Source organism: Colossoma macropomum, unplaced genomic scaffold (genome assembly GCF_904425465.1).
Source record: "Colossoma macropomum unplaced genomic scaffold, Colossoma_macropomum, whole genome shotgun sequence".
In the NCBI taxonomy this organism is placed as follows: Eukaryota; Metazoa; Chordata; class Actinopteri; order Characiformes; family Serrasalmidae; genus Colossoma; species Colossoma macropomum.
In genome coordinates, this window is record NW_023494802.1 from 19,772,481 (window position 1) to 19,789,765 (window position 17,285).

At 38.6% G+C, this 17,285-nt stretch overlaps 1 protein-coding gene across 1 annotated transcript in view; it reads right to left on the reverse strand.

The window, feature by feature from the left end:
* Nucleotides 1-17,285, reverse strand: part of cntn3a.1 (contactin 3a, tandem duplicate 1) — a 127,167-nt gene that overhangs the window by 18,287 nt on the left and 91,595 nt on the right. The window contains exons 10-11 of the mRNA XM_036592141.1: nt 8,301-8,430; nt 5,954-6,104 (exon numbers count right to left, since the gene is read on the reverse strand). Of these exons, the coding sequence (XP_036448034.1) occupies nt 5,954-6,104; nt 8,301-8,430 (281 nt within the window). The remainder of the gene's footprint in view (nt 1-5,953; nt 6,105-8,300; nt 8,431-17,285) is intronic.

The following is a 17,285-nucleotide window of genomic DNA, read 5'->3' on the forward strand; positions in this document are numbered from 1 at the left end:
AGATGTAAAGTCAGACAATAGACTTTACAATAGAGACAATGGCTCATCTGCTGCTGCACAGTTTGTGTTGGTCATCCTCTAGTCCTTCATCAGTGGTCACAGGACGCTGTCGGCTAGATATTTTTAGTTGGTGGACTATTCTCAGTCCAGCAGTGACACTGAGGTGTTTAAAAACTCTACTTAGAATTGCCCATCCACACACTTGGGGGTTAGGTAAAGGAGGGCTAATAGATGGGCTCCAGTCAGTACCTACAGTACCATTTAGGAGTCCAAAACCACCCTTTAATAATATAATTTCCAGCCAAAATGGCATTAATTACAAGTTATTCATTTTCATTCACTCATTGAGATTAGATATAAGATAATTCACTTTCATTTAAAAGAGGAAAGTCAAAGTAAATTAAGCAAATAAACTGGATTTCCAAAACTGAAATCCAAAATGTTTTTGTAAAATACAGAAAAAAATGTAGAGAAAACATCTGTACAAGGCCTCTTAGACCACCAAACCTGACACCATCTGATAAACAGTACTTAAAGCTTTCATCTTTGAGAGGGAGAAGAAAATCAAGATCTACATCTGCTTCTGATCTGAAAAAATACACAGGTGTACATCCTTCCACTGTGAGACAACAGCAGCTCAGCACAATAGGTCTGAAAGGATGTTTAGTTATCAAGAAGCCTCCCTGAGAAAAGCTGCTTGTGTCCTCAGAACAAACCATCAGTGACTGTGTTTGGAACCACTTGGATTGTGAGAAGCAGAAAATGCAACTTCTAAGACTGAATTTTGGAGGTGTGGAAAAAACGTATCTGCAGATTTCTTTGAAAAACTGAAAGCAAGTCTCCTTAGGTTATTCTACCATTCCCTAGAGCAACAATTATATCTTCCACAATTTAAATAAAGCTGTGAAATAGCTTTATTCTGTAAGATAGCACCATAGCAGTCAGTACTAGATTCCATCTTTTTCTACATTTGCAATCTATTACCTAATCTGAACCATCTGGAGATGATGTTGGCCACTGGACCCAAGAAAATACCAGGACTCGGGCAGAGTTCAGGGCGATTTTTATGTACAGAGCTCTCGTTTTCTAATAAGTCCTTTTTTTAGGTTGCAGATTTTGTGCACTGTTGCACAGTTACTCATTCGCTCTCTCATATGGTTAGCTGTGGAGTTTGAGATGTGGGTGAATGCGCTTCTGAATGAAACCACAGACGATGAGAAGGATGTGTTGAGTTGGTAGAAAGGTAAAAAAAGATCTCTCCTCACTTGTTAAGTTCACCGGAAGTTTCCTGCACATTCTTCCATGTAGCCGCAGTAGCAATATAAATTATAGCGCAGCTGTGTTTAAAAGAAACATCAACAATGCTTGTTTTTTTAACTATTTTAAAATAAGCACATGGCATGCAAATACTAACTCTAAACTCTAAGAACTCGAAAAATGGCTTTACAAACAACAAAGTTCCCAGTAAAGCCTGAGCAGACCGAAAAATCAATGTGATAAACTACCTATTCACCTCTTACTCATTTATTTCGAGGGACGACGGAACTGAAGTCAAGTCAAATTTATTTGTACAGCGCTTTTTACAACTGATGTCACAAAGCAGCTTCACAGAAATCCATTAAGGACAAAGTTTTAACATGAAATGTAAATCCTCCAGGTGAGCAAGCCAGGGGCAACAGTGGCAAGGAAAAACTCCCTCAGAGCTGGGGAAGAAACCTTGGGAGGAACCAAGGCTCACAAGGGGGGACCCATCCTCCTCTGGTCACACTACCTACAAAATTATTATACTGCTAATATTAATAGTAGTAGTAGTAGTAATAGTTAGGAGTCCACTTCAGTGTAGGGTGGGCAGCTAGTCCAAGGCAGGTGGCGGTAGCTGGGCAAGTGGCGGTGACTGGGGCGTGGGCAACTGAACAAACGTTCACGAGTGATAAGCTTAGCACTGGTGTTGTACTGAACTCATACGCGTGTTTCAAGGCAAATTACATAGCTATCTACTTTATAGTCACATTTAGTATACATTTAGGTGTATACTGAATATATTCTAAACATATTCTGAATATGTCACTTTTTATGTAATGTAATGGAATATATTACTAAATACGTGTAGGACAGTGTATTCAGTATTTGGCTATCACTACTTCTTCCAAGTACTCTGGCCAGCTCTGGTAAAATACCAGGTTATCCCTGCATGGCATTTTTTTCAAGAGTTTAGTAACAAAGGAAGCATTGTAAAACCACATCCGATAATCCTTCTGCTACTGCATGTGAGCGGGTTTGGGTCTGGTTCGGGTTTCAAACGTAGTGATACTAGTCAGGCCTCACTGGGTCAGGTTTCAAAGCCGCAGATATGGGACGGGCTCAAGCTTCAACGTTATATCTGCGCAGGAGATTAAAAAGCCACTCACATTCTCCTACAACATAAGCCAGGTAGAGCAGAGGGTACAGCAGGACTGTAAAGTGACAGTGTCAGGCGTACTGGAATAAAAATAACTTTTAAGAGCATAGCATGGGATCTGCTTAATTCCCACCATGACCTTTCAATTATACAACTGTTTCATTGCACTGTGCTGCTGCAGGGAAGGATTCGCCTGGTGACAAATCTCTATGTGCTCACTCACGCTCAGTGGCGACTTAGCACGTTTCCCAGGTGCCGATTCCACTGTTTAAGAAACACGTCTTGGTGATTAAAATGAAAATCTCTCATGTGAACTTTTCATAGACACGGCAATTGACATGCATTGATTTCAGAAAACACAATTACTTGAGACGGTGGATCTCTTCACACTTCAACAAAGGAGAGGGAAGATTAGAACAACAACAAAAAAAAATTAAAAATAGCTGAATTATCTTTTCATGTAAAGGCTCCTGATTCTGGGAAGGCATGAGTCACAAGGAGAACAAATAGATAACTGCTTGAAGCGTTGATCATCGATCATCAGAAGACAGACGTATTGAGCAAGACTATTGTTGCACTGCAAGTATTTAATTAAGATTTCCAAACAGCATCAGCATTAGCTTTTGTAATCTTGACAGTCCTCTTCCTTCAGATATGCTCACCCTGCTGAGAAAATGGCCCAAGTTTTACAGCGTTAGAAGGCGAAATACTGACGACTGCATAACAAATTGTCTTCTTTCTCTGTCTTTCAGAAGTTAACGGAACATGTGTGTCAGCCCCCTTAGTTTCCATCTGGATCCTCATGGTGGGTGGATGTTTAGTGCTGTAGCTCATCTGCAGTTGTCATTAAGTGATTTCTTATGATGCCATGATGCCACCCAGGCACTCAAACTCATCTTATTAACACCTACACTCTCCTTCTTTTTATGTCTTGAGTGACTTAATATGAGAGTGTGCTCTTGAAGGCCCTCGAATAAATGGCTACTATTTCAAAAGAAAGGCAAACATAAAATATTCATGACCAAAACCTTGACTTTAGGATTATTCCTTAAGCTTTTTGGCATAAATAGAAAAAATAGACTATTTTACATAATAGTAGCTTTGGAGTGACTTAGGATACATTAGAGCTCCCAGACAGCATAAAATACATAAAGTGAAGTTGGTGAATAATGCTGTTATAAATTCACCGCAGACATTTGATACAGAACCCCTATTAGGTGGGTTAAGCACAGGTTTAACATAACAAAGCTGGAGTCATTAAAGCAAGCTGTAGTGACAAGTCTATACGTTGAACCAGTCACTCTCATTCAGTTATAAAATATAAGTAAGAAGAGCAACAGTGACTTATTTGTTTGCCAAATAATGAGCCCACATTCATCTATACTGTAAAGGCTAGCAGGGAATGAAAGTAAGGGATTAGCAGGTTCTTCAACCTTTTATTCACTGCTAAGCTCAATTTGTCAGTCACATTAAGTATTCTTGCCCAGACAACGCTTTTAACCTCTAAGCCAGCATGGATCACATTGTTGCTCTTGTAAAAAACCTTGCGCCTTTGAAATGGAGCGTTGTAAGACTACATGAACTATAAAAGAGAAGAAAAATCTTAGCTGTATGTTAATGTAACGAGATTTTATAAAGTAATTTTGGACCATTTCTATTGGTCAATTCATCATAATATGTTGCCACAATGTAATGAGTGTTCAAACGGTGTAAAACAATTAAGGTGACACTTTTCTGTAGGTCATGCTTATAATGCTACATGACAAGTACATAAACCTTTCATAACTATATAAACCTACTTAAGCCTTTAATGTCCTCACCAAGAAAAAAGCAATAGAATTTTTTTTGTATTTTTTTTGTTTGGGGCAATAATAAAAACAATTGGTAGTTTTTTTTCGTTCTTCAAATCCCACAACTTTTAAAATATTCACGTCCACCAAACGGTCGAGATGGCACTTTGTGGCATATATAGTGATGCAGAACATTAAAGGGATAAACATCTATAAAGGCTTATTCCAATAAGTGGCAGCCATCATAAAAGGCTGTTTTTGGGAATTCAATGTCTAGTTCACATAACACCTAAATGAAGTAAGTTTTTTGTTGACATTAGAATGCGTCATGACAAATTGAGGTTACCGAGGTAAATCTGCATAGCACGTTATGACAGCTGACTTTTGAAGCGCCATTATGTCCATTTTACAGTCCGTCTCTTCTAACAGTGTGTAATTACATGCAGCTCTTAATACTACACTGGACGTTTTAATCCTGACAAAATTTCTAACTGGAAAAAATGTGAACACAACCAAAAGAGACAGGAAAGATGTGACTTTAGGAAGCAGCATTCAGAAAAAAAATTATTTCACAAACTCTTATTTTACTTAAGAGCCATTTAAAATAAAACACAGAACTCATTTCAGTGTGTTGACACAAACACTAAAATTAATAGCATCTTAAAAACAGCTTAAGGGCTAGAGAAAATATACATAACTTTGTCAGTACAGTGTCCTGGCATTGCCATAAGGCATTAAAAAGGCCTTACAGAATAAATATGATACTCTCTTTACTTAAGGGCCAGAGAAAATACACCTAACTTTGTCATTACAGTATCATGGCACTGCCATAGGGCTTCATAAAGATCTTATGAACACAGATATAATTCTCTCTTTACTTAAGGGCCAGAGAAAATACTTCATAAAGATCTTATCAACACAAATATAACACTTTACTAAAGTAACTTACTTTACTTAAGAGCCAGAGAAAGTATATATAACTCTGTCATAACATAATATCAGTATTAAAACATTCACAATATAACTACAACACAGTAGATTTTCATTTCAATGTTACCACAACATGTCAGAGTCGTTTAGACGTACACACCTTTGTTTGATTTTGCAGCCAGTCTCACTTGTCAAGCTGCACAACGTAATCACCGTTATGTGTTTGGCATACTAAAAATACACTGAGCTACAAAGTCAGCTGTCATAATGTGCTATGTCACTGTACACTGCTGTGTCTGATCCACTCTTACCAACACAACACACACTAACACACCACCACCACGTCAGTGTTACTGCAGTGCTGAGAATGATCCACCACCCAAATAGTACCTGCTCTGTGAGGGTCCATGGGGGTCCTGACCACTGAAGAACAGGGTAAAAGGGGGCTAACAAAGTATCAGAGAAACAGATGGACTACAGTCTGTAACTGTAGAACTACAAAGTGCACCTATATAGTAAGTGGAGCTGATAAAATGAACAATGAGCGCAGAAACAAGGAGGTGGTCATAATGTTACACCTGATCGGTGTATTTCGCTGTTGACGTTTAGGCATTTTAAAATATAAATGGTCTCTGGCTACAACTTTGTTGAGATTTTTTTAATAAGGCACTTTTATTGGTTAAGTTTGACACCACTGATCTACAGTAAGGTGTAAAAAAAAAATAAAATAAAATAAAAAGGAGTCACAAGGTTTTGATAGCACCATGACATGGCTGTCTCATTATCTTTGAATGTCAGATCCAGGCCAGGTAAAAAGACAAGGCTGCCTTGTTACCTGTGGCTCTCTCTCAGGGCCTCTTTGCCTTTCCTCCAGGAGATCATTCCACGAGGGGACATCCGGGGCCTGCACTCGATCAGCACATCCCCACCCTGCCGGGCCAACGTCTGCGCTTTCAGCATGCTGTCTGAGAAATCTGGAGCCACAGCTGAGAGCGAGAGAGACAGTAAGAAAGACAGAAACAGATACTCATGATCACGGAATCACTGAAATCACTATCGCAAGGGCTTGGACAGACGTCTGGCAGTCACATCTAATGAAAAGCTTCTCCTGCTGATCCCCTTCTCACAAACACACATAAGGATGCAATTTGTGAGACACACTCACTGAAGACGGCCTCTCTCTCCCCTTTTAGATGCACTCCACCAAACCGGGCTGCTCACACACATTTAAAATGTGTAAAGAGTGTGAAGCGGAGAACTGTCATTGCCACACGACAATTTCAGCATGCAAGATTTATCCTGGCTCTTGCTGCGGAGCAGAGCCCTTCAAAGCTACCATTATGCTGGGAAATGATGGCACTAAGGAACAGGCTTCATTCCTTTAATTAGCACTAAGCTCGGCATATTTAAAAGGAGCAGAAATTCAGTGCCTTTAATCTGAAAGACAACGATAGGTTTGATCTTTTGTAGTGTCAAAAGTTATCCTGCACATAGTGTGCTGATTTTTTTTAGACTGCAAAGTGTTTTTCAGGCTGCTGGCCTCCTGCAGAGTTTAATTCTAACCAAATTCAATACTCAAGGTCATTATTTTCAGATGTGCATGACAGTTTTGATTAGCTTGTGTTGGAAATGAAGTCTGAAAGAGTTTTGAATGGCAGGATCAAGGCTGGGCAGGCCTGCTTTTAAGTGACACTGAGCTTTACTTGTGTAGAGATGGGAATCGCTACAGCCTCCACAGTAAGATATCACCACACTTGAGCCATGATACAATTCTACAGCAATATTTCAGGTTTTGTGGTATATTAAGTATTGCAATGATATAATTCAATATATTGTACTTTATTACTTTTTTACGAGTCTTGCCTAAAGGCTCTTGATGGTATATTTTAATGGCGTTTCTAATTCCCAACTGAGCAGGGGATGGAACCCCGTTTCTTGTGTGGGGGGTGAGCATGTTATCCACTGCACTATTCGAGCATTCCTAACAATAACACCCTTGACAGAAACCTTGGTCTCATCAGAAAGAAACTATGCCATCTTGCAAACTAACACAAAAATGCATTTTGATAATCTATTAGTCTAACACTGGGCTTAAAAATCAATAACTAATCATGAAATATTGATGGGCCTCTTTGTATTAGAGTCATTCTATGGAAATTACCATTTTTGTGTCCCTAGAGTTTACAGATATATTACACTTGAAAACATGTTGGGGTTACAATTTATTTACACTTTAAAATAAAACTAAGTTATTTTAACAATTACTCGTTCTCGAGCCTCAATTCAGCAATATTGGTTTTTAAATCGATCATATAGAAATGTGCTCGTCCTCACAGTCATGTGTATAAGGTGAGGCCATATTTTGAAGTAGAAAACATGTTTTTCTGTAATTTTAACTGCAATAATCTATACATGACTATAAAATATATGATTTAAATGACAAAGAGACAAATGCCAAATAAATATTATAAAATATATTGTTTACTGACAAAGGTTTCACTCAGTTCATCGCTGCACCTACAAATGCAGGCTAAGCCTCTACTACATAAAGAGGAAGCCATATATCAACAACATCCAGAATTGCTGCCCACTTCTCTGGGTAAAACTCATCTGAGATAGACTGGCAACAAAGTGGACATGTGTCCAGATTTGTCTCCCATTGAAAACGTGTGGCACATTATGAAGTGCAATATAAAACAAAGGAGAGCCCAGCAAGGAAGAGCAGGAGGAAATCCTATTATTTTTACAACTACAATAGTAGGTGTCCTCAGTTCCCAAATACTGAACAGCAATAAAAGGAAAGGTGATTTAACACAGTGGTAAACAAGCCCAGTCCCAACTTTTTGTAACATGTCGCAGGCATCACATCTAGAATAAGCATACATATACAAAAAAACAATAATCAGACACAAAAACACAATTGGTATCTGTAAATAATGAGCTTCCCTGAGGAACAATATTAAAATGATTAAGCTAAAAGACAAAAATAAAATGTATTTTTATTATTTTTTACTACTCAATGTTACTATTTTTGTTTAAAAATCTTTCATTTTCACTTTTGCACAGTACTGTATCTACGGTAGCCTGATGACTTGCTTGTATTACTGCCTATATGCACACAGCTAAGAACTCAAGTTCCCATCTCATCTTAGTACTGAAGACAAGGCGCACCATGCTCTTACCGATGATTCTCAGTTCAGCGTTGGCGAAAACTCTGCCATATCGGTTCTCTGCAACACACTGGTACATTCCCGTATCTGGCAGAGTAAGACTGCTGATGGACAACGCCCCATTAACCACCTGGATTCTGTCCTGCAAACACAAACAGCCTGCAGTGAGCACTATTCAAGTTAGCAAGCAAGACACATGCGTCCATTTAGGTGTGCCTGTCTTCACTGACCCCTGTTCAATCTGTGATCAGCTGCCAGATGCACAAGTTGCTGTGCCATAGCAACACAGGCAGCCTCTTAATTATCTTGACAATTTACCAGGGATTATTTGTGCAAAGCGCTCAAAATACCCAACTCTTGCCATTTAGCTTAGCAACTGTGAGAAAATGTAGATGTACACGGACCTTAGACCTCACGCTATTAATAAAAACTAAAACTGGGGATTATTTATCAGCAGAGGAAGGTCATTTGAGGCTTGAAACAACAGTTCTTAAAAGTAATTAACAAAGAATCTGAATTTCGAAAGTTAGTTTATTTATTACTGGCAGTGCTGTGAATGTCACAGAGAGCCACAGCCAAAACGCTTTGTGACTTATCAGTACAAAGTTATTTCGATGAGGGAGGAAAACATCCAAGAGCAGCAAAAAAGGTCATTTTCACTTAAGGGCATTCTTATACAATTGCATCCCACTAAAAAATAATAGGTCCTCTTTTGAGTTCAGTGATCAGCGATTAAAACAATGCTAATTTCACTGTCTGTGCCAGTACTAAGTGGGTGTCCTCAGAGAGATTTCTGATGCATCAATTAAAACATAATCAAAACTCGATAATTGACTGCCTGTATGCGTGATTAAAATGAATTTTTGAAACCAAACAAATATGAGGATAACTGAATATGATATTTCTGCCAAATTAACTTAAAGTTAGGAATTGCTGTAATTTGTAGGCCCGTAATGCAGCGGTGGAGGACTTCATACAAAGTCTGCCATAAGAATGCAGTTTTCCTTTAGGGTCGCTTTTAGTAAATACAGGGTGATTCAAAAAACATTCATCCGATTTCAAAGCGCCATATTTTTACAACCATGAGGCGTCTAGGAACCAATCACAATCCAATTGAAAGAGGGGGTCCTAGAGTTTCTGACCGTCGCCGGAAGATGGTTCCCCTCAGTCTGAGAGGAGATGGAGACCCCTGAGCAGAAAGCGTTCCGCGTTCTCCACTTCAATAAGAGTGAATCCGTCATAACTGTGCAGTGTGATTTTCATGGGCAGTGAAGCTCCAACAGCTCAGAGCGTTCGTCGTTGGTTCCACAACACTGGATGATCTCCGAAACGCACTGAAAGAGCCGTGTGGTGGTATTTTTACATAGATTGTTATGGCTGGTTGTTGCTATTTGCCTAAACTTTAGTAAATCAAATGGAATACGTAATTAGACACACTTCCAAAATCCATGTTTTGTTTGATCCATCCACATTTGACCTAATCCTCCACCAAAAAGCAAATATGTGAAGGACAGTATTTTGTGTTCTTCCTTGTAAACTGCACATTTAGGCTCTTATGCCAGTTTTGTGTATAACCACAAGAGCAGCATGCATCCCATTCATGCTTAAAGCTTCTACATCTAGCCTACGGGTGGGCAATATAACTTAAAATTATAGTGGTAAATTACATCACAATTTTCTGAGTATAGTGTGGATATTGACAGTACTTCAAGGGGGGTGACCAACTGCATGTGTCATTACAAAGACAGTATAATTAGTCCTGCTTAATTGCATTTAGTGCAGTGCAAGAAAAAAAAATAAAATCAAACAATTCTGTGGAACCACTGATTCTTTTTTGTCTGTTTCAACTCATCAAACCTTAGAAAAACTTTGCACTACGACAGCAGAGTTTGACTAGGCCGTTAGCCGGAGACTTTGCACCTCAAAAGCAGAACTTGACTGGGCTGTGAACTGGGGACTCTGCACCACGACAGCAGAGTTTGACTAGGCCCTGACCCAGGGACTTTGCACCGTGACAGCAGAGTTTGACTGGGTGAAGAGCCATAAAACTACATTGCGGGTGACAGAGTTTCTTTCCCTGCCACCTGAGTAACGTTGTGCATGTGTGAATTGTAACAGGAGGAGTTTGAGAGAGGCACTGTAGAAATTAAGCTCATTATTATTATCATTATTACCCACTCCTTGTCTGGCCCTGGCTCCATCCTCAGAAACAAAATCTAAAAAAGTCTAGTTTAGCTCAGAATGTCCTTTTTCACATTAGAACTTTAGCCTCCACAATCCAGCGGTTTCTGTGAATGTAAACCTCAGGTTAATCCAAGTAAAAGCAGCCCATGTAACAGTTTTTCTTCTCCATCCTCTCTGGTTTGATCTCCCAGCCTTTTCAAAAGCTCGTCACAGTTTCTCAGAGCACGTCCAAACTGATCCAGTGCTTTGGTTCTCCTCCTTAGTCAGGCAGCTATTTTAACGTCTTTAGAGTTTATTCAAAGAAGAATGCTTGAGCAGTTTCATTGATCTTAAAAGTATTAGCCACAGGGGAAAGAGAAGCAATCCATGTCTTTTGCAGTCATGTTTCAACAGATCGTGGCCCTCAGCAGAGGCCCTTAATATTAGTCCGACACATCACTGGAGAGCTGCATGGCAGACAACGCGTTCATACACGGAATGAAAAATTACTCTAAATTATAATGGACTTCTTAGAGAGCATAGATTCTAAAGCAACCAAAGAGTGTATCGAAAACATGGTTTTTCTTTTAATGGCTGACAGCATGGATGAATTTTGTTATTGAACTCCTCTTACGCTGCCACTGTGTTGAACCTGGACCCTTGAACAACAGATTCTATAGCAAAATTGATGATGAGCTCTTGATAAGACGAGACCAACTGAGAGAGATTCAACTACCAGGGCAGTCACTTCACTGATCAGATCTCGTGTTAAACTGTACATATCGCTGCTGTCAGAAGAAAACCTTGTATCCCCATTTTTCAGTTTTTTGCATAATTTGAAAACCTTTTGGCCTTTATATTGTGTGTAAATTTCATAAACAATGGAACAAAAGACACGGCCCAAAATTACTTGGAAAAAAGTCCGGTTCCACTGACTTACATTAAAAGTAAACTGTTTTTTCCTTCTCCTGTAAAGTTACCATTTTGGAGATGCAAGGTTTTTTTTACTGACGACAGAGATATGACAAATAAAACTTAAATAAATAAAATAAACAAATAAAACTGACCAAGAAGTTGTCAGTGTTTACATGTACAAGTTATAGTTTTCTTGCTCTACCACAGTGGTCCTCAACATTTTTGAGCTGCAACCTGTTTATCCCCCAGAAAACCAGAATAGGCCCACAAGCCCACCTTCTAAAATTTGTCACCTTTCCCTTCACAGGGGACAGGGACTAACACTGGAAGTTCAACTCTGCAGTCCACTCCTGTTGGAGGTACATCCTACATTGCTACCTCTAATGTTACTCCTGGTTCCAGGCCAGGAGCCAGTTACAGTATCACTCATAATAGCTACCAATATATGGAAGAAAACGGCTTTTCTGATCATAAATTTGTGTAAAAAAAGAAAAATTGCCTTAAATCTAATTTAATTAATCTAAAAAAATGTCCAAAAACATATCACAGTATCACAATATCAGATAACATTAAAGTTGCTGTTGAGTGCTGCTAGTTTAAGCTAAAAGTATGTCTTATACATACATACATACATACATACATACATACATACATATATAGATCATCTAAACCGCTTATCCTTCTGGGTCGCGGTGGGGTGCTGGAGCCTATCCCAGCTGTCACTGGGCGGAAGGCAGGATACACCCTGGACAGGTCGCCAGTCCATCGCAGGGCTAAAAGTATGTCTTACAAACCTGAAATGGCTTTTTTGGTTGGATTGTTTTGTTTTCTTAAAATTATACCAAAGAAAACAGACAAAGGGATACGCAGTACCATAAATGTTAGTCAGTCAGAAATAACATTACAGAAAACAAGCTTACCGTTTATTTTTATAGATATTTTAAAATGTGCTTTAAAACAATCCAAAGCACCCATCGCCTGATTTTAAATCAAAAGCAATTTGATTATAAATCAAAATCAATATCATGGTGTGTAAATATGCCAGTATAGACAAGCACCCAGTCTTGCTGTTATTTTATTTGATTTAGATTTACAGGGACAAATGCACATTAATAAACATTTCTGTAAATCTACTATTTTTGCCATTATGGCCGTTTTCAACTGCAATGCCAAAGACAGAAGTACTGACCAATATGGCTCATTTAAATTACATAAAACATGAATGATACATCCAGCAATACAAGATAACATATGAAATAAAGCAGGATGCCAACTATTAAAATGATTTACACACTATAATGACATTTGTTTTTTAGGCATGATTTGGCTGAAAAACAGCCAAATGTAGTGCATTCATTTACTTCCAAAGCTGACTGCTGAAAGATCATCGTCCTCATAGGAATCGCAACAATCTCCTCGTCACTGATCTAGTGGACCTCTTTTCAGCTGTTTTCTGCTTATTGAAAGCCAAACGGTGCAGGATTTTATATAAAGGAGGCGCATATGCAAATTTAAGCATGTTATTTTAGCCTATGAATTTGTGATTTTATTTTATTTACACATAAGCAATGCGTGTAACTGGACTTTCTATCAAGCACTTTAGCCTGATGATTAACTTACTGTATGGTTTGTTGTGCTATAGCCTTGAGGCCAGTTAGTCAAATAGTAAGCTAAATGTGGAACAACTGTTTCATTAAAATATAAACAATTTCTGATGTAGCGTAAATTCGCCAAATTCAACTTTACAAAATTTATGAGATTTTTTATTTGCTTTTAAAATGTATGATTGGAATCAATTATAATGCCAAGATATCTGCAATCTGACACCCCCTTTTCCCCACTGATGCATAGATATTTGGTAGGGAGATATCTGTTCAACTAAAAGCAGACAGGCTATTTTATTTACATTAAGGTGAACACAAGAATCATTAAGCCACTGCAACATAACAGGAACCATCACTGCAGCAACATTATGTGCTGCTTGCTGATTAGACATTTGCATAAATTACATAAATTACAATAACGTCAGCATACATTTGCACTTCTGAGTTCCTACAAACTGGGCAAATCATTTATGTAAAGACTGAATAAAAGAGGCCCCAAAACTGATCCCTGAGGCATAACAACATCACAGCTAATAGCAGGAGACAGTTCTCGATGCACCTTAACTCTCTGGACCCCATCTTCTAAACAGGATTTCATCCACTTGATAGCATTAGTGGAAAAATTAAACACTAAGAGCTTAGCAGCAAAATCCTCATGATAAATCATGTCAAAGGCTTTCTTTAAGTCTAAAAATATGGTCGCAACAACTCAACCCTATCCAATTTAGACTTAATATTCTCTAAGACAGACAGTTAGCTTTTCTTTTAAATGGCTGGCTCTAAAGCCAAACTGCACAGGTTGTAATATATAGGGGCTTATGTTAAGATGGATAACAGGCAGAAATACTATCACATATGACTGGTTCATAAAAGTTAAAGTTAACCGGTTAGGGGCTGTGCAAGTGAAGGCGCACAAACAGTGACTTGTTGCAAAAACATTTTAGCTTGTAGTGACAATGGGATATCACTGGTGTGTAGAGTTGAGAGGGTCACTTAACAAAAGTATTCCAGTGAAGATTTCTGCTGACCTGTTGAAAAATGTAAATTTTCACTTAATTCATGGGATTAATATATTAAAGTATCTTAATCCGATTACTTTGTTACTTTTAGATTACTTATATAATGTCATATAACTAAATAAAGTCAAGTTAAAAACAAATTTCAACAAGGCATCTTTAACTTCACACACGGCAAACATAAAACATTTGTTTATGAAACAAAATTAAACATTATGGTTCACATAACTGTATTCTCGCATTTCATGTGACGTCACACTGTATGGCTATCATTGTGAGGACTGAATCAGAGAGAGACTGCGCTGTGCGATGCTTTTAATATGCTGTGCTTTGTGAATGATTCACCTACAAGATGCGACAGAAGCTGAGAATGACAAGACACACAGACCTTTAATTCAGTGTTTCAGACTCCAGGAGCCACTGCACTGTATAGTGTTTCTCTCTGCTGTTCACACCTCGTTCAGCTCAAGAAGGGATTAATTAGCTAATAATATCAGGTATTTTAACCAGGGAAACTTATATTTAACGTTTATGTTTCTCTATTCAAACGTCATTTAAATCAGAAACAGAGAGTAAAGTTATACCGGCTGCCTGCAGCTCCGTTAGGGGGCGACTGTTTATCTCTCGGCTGATAACATCAGCTAAAGTTATCTAAAGGCCAGCATTGATCACATCTGTGTTAATTAGCTGATGTTGTTACCCTCCTATGATGACGGAGTTTATCTCCTCTTTATGCAACACCATGGGATCCTTTACCCACCCTGACGTGAAGAGCCGGTGGCCTTCTGTGCTTTTAAATGCTGTGAGACACTCTCCAGAATAGGGAGAGGGGCTGAGTATGAGATAAATATAAATGTCAGGAAAACACAAATTTGGTAGCTTTCTGCCAGTTTAAATGGGACCAGGAGTTCAGGGGGAAACTGTATAAGGATCACAGCCTATTTTTTCAGGTGATTAACTTTAGCTATCTTTCACCTATGTTCGTGTGGAGCAGCAAAGCCAAAAATTCGGTCCCAAATATGGCAGCCACAACAGAACAATCACGTGACTGAAACTCTAGGATAATTGGAAGGGTATGTTGGTTTTCATTTTAGGAAAGTAAAAGCAGCAAAGAGACTTTCAGCCCTCGCACAGGAGCAAAACTTCAAGTGTTTTCACATATAGCTCAGAGGTCTGTAGCCCAATTTGAGCTGCTTTTGGAAATGCAGCACCACGCATGACAAAGCAGAGTACAAACTATTCCTTTTGATGTTTATTACAAGTTAAAAGATGGGACACAACTAGCCAGTCAGTTTGGCTGTTGCTATGCCAACCAGAAACACAACAGAGACTGGTGGAGTGAACGTGAAAGTTGGCAAAAATTTAACAGGATGAATAAAATTATGTTGCATTTTCACCATCCACAAAATTGTATTCGGCATGCAAGAGCAGTTTTTATTTAATCCTACTAGTATTCACCCTGTTTTAATAATAGGTCTATAATCTAGTTAACTGTTACAGAATTCAGTTCTGCTATCGGAAGAAAACCGATGTTTCCATTTTTCTCGTTTTTCAGTTTTTGACATAATTTGAAAGTGCCTGTTGATCTTCACATTGTGTGTAAATTTCATGATGAATGGACCAAAAGAAATGACCCAAAAATCCTTGGAAAAAGGTCTGGTTCCACTGCCTTACTAAGTAAGCAAAATATGTTTTTTCCTTTTCCTGTAAAATTACCATTTTGGAGATACAAGGTTTTCTTCCAATAACAGTGATGTGTATTTTTTCAGACAACCACACGCAAACCCTGGGTCCAGAACACTGGAGTCCAGATAAACATGTGGGTGTAGCTCATGGTCGTAGCGCTAAAATATGTTTATCAGTCTTTAAATGATTTGACATTCCCTGACCTAAGCCCACATCACACACCCGCTTTCATATATGTAGCATGTGGGCTGGGTACCACAGGGAACATCAGCATTGCCCCTGGCAGAAAAGACAAATGGAGTCATAGATCTGCTTTATGGTGGTAATTAATTAGGTATGACATTGCCCTGAAATCAGCACTTTTTCACCACGATGGGAGAGCACCATTTGTGCACCCTGGCGTGCAGTAACAGACTGATTAAGCAGCCTACCTGAACAGACATCACAAACACAGTACCAAAGGCATGGCTTCTACCGCAATATTGCTGAGGAGAGCATTTTACAGAAAGAGGGAACAGTGTGGAAGATCTGGGAGAGCTAAGGAGTAGGTGTAAAAGATAAAACTTGCAAGACAACGGCCTCTTGATCTTGTTTCACCCACGTGATATTTGGAGCTGACAGCTCTTTAGGTGAAGCCAGACTACTGGCACATACCCAACGTCCAGGAGAGAGAGAGAGAGAGAGAGAGAGAGAGAGAGAGAGAGAGAGAGACAGAGAAGAGAAGGTAGGTCTGTTCATTGTAACGAGCAATAACAAATGACACTCCTTCTCCTCTCTGCTATTCACTACATGGGTGACCTTTGGTTTGGAGATTGATTAAATGCTGTGGCAGTTGATGGTGACATTTTCTAAATGGTAACCCCACAGCTCATTAATAGAGAACAGCCTCGCACACAGAGTGGAGAATATGTTAGCTATCTCCCAAAGTGAGTGAAGCACATGCTATTGTATGTACATGATTGTTCCTTGCCTTTTTCACATGCAGGGGTTAAAGAGAGCACCAAGCAACACCCACTGGATTTGCTTTGGGATCTCTTTAAACATAAAAAGCCGAGATCCATTTTTTTCCCCACTGGGGGAAGCCAGAGCAAGTTCAATCAGAAGCATAATCTTTTCTAAACCTTGTTTAACTTGGCATCAACTAAAACTGGCCTTCACTTACAGTTTCACTGTGAACTTGGCTCTTAACTTTCAGCTGTTGATTTTACAAAACAAAAAAAGAAAGAGGAGCAAGGGCTTTATTTCTGCCTATCATTTCTGTCTCTTTCATTTGGCTGCATTTTAATATGTCACTGTACATAATCATTCAAAAAATTGGAATTATTCGTCACTACTAATCATTCTTGTTTTATTCAATAATAACATTAACAGTGTAGTTTTAAATTGTACAAGTGAGATGCCAGATGTAATTGAAGATAACAATCTTCAATAAATGATTAACACTAATTTCTACACAAATATACTTTTAACTTGATCAAATCCCAAGGCAGATATCTTATCATCACTTTCCAAATAAGAGGCATTCTGGATTTTTAAGTTATTACAATCTCACTCAATGCTGAACAGCTTTCTTGGTTATTAGGGAATCATTTATAGCTACACTGTTAGAAATA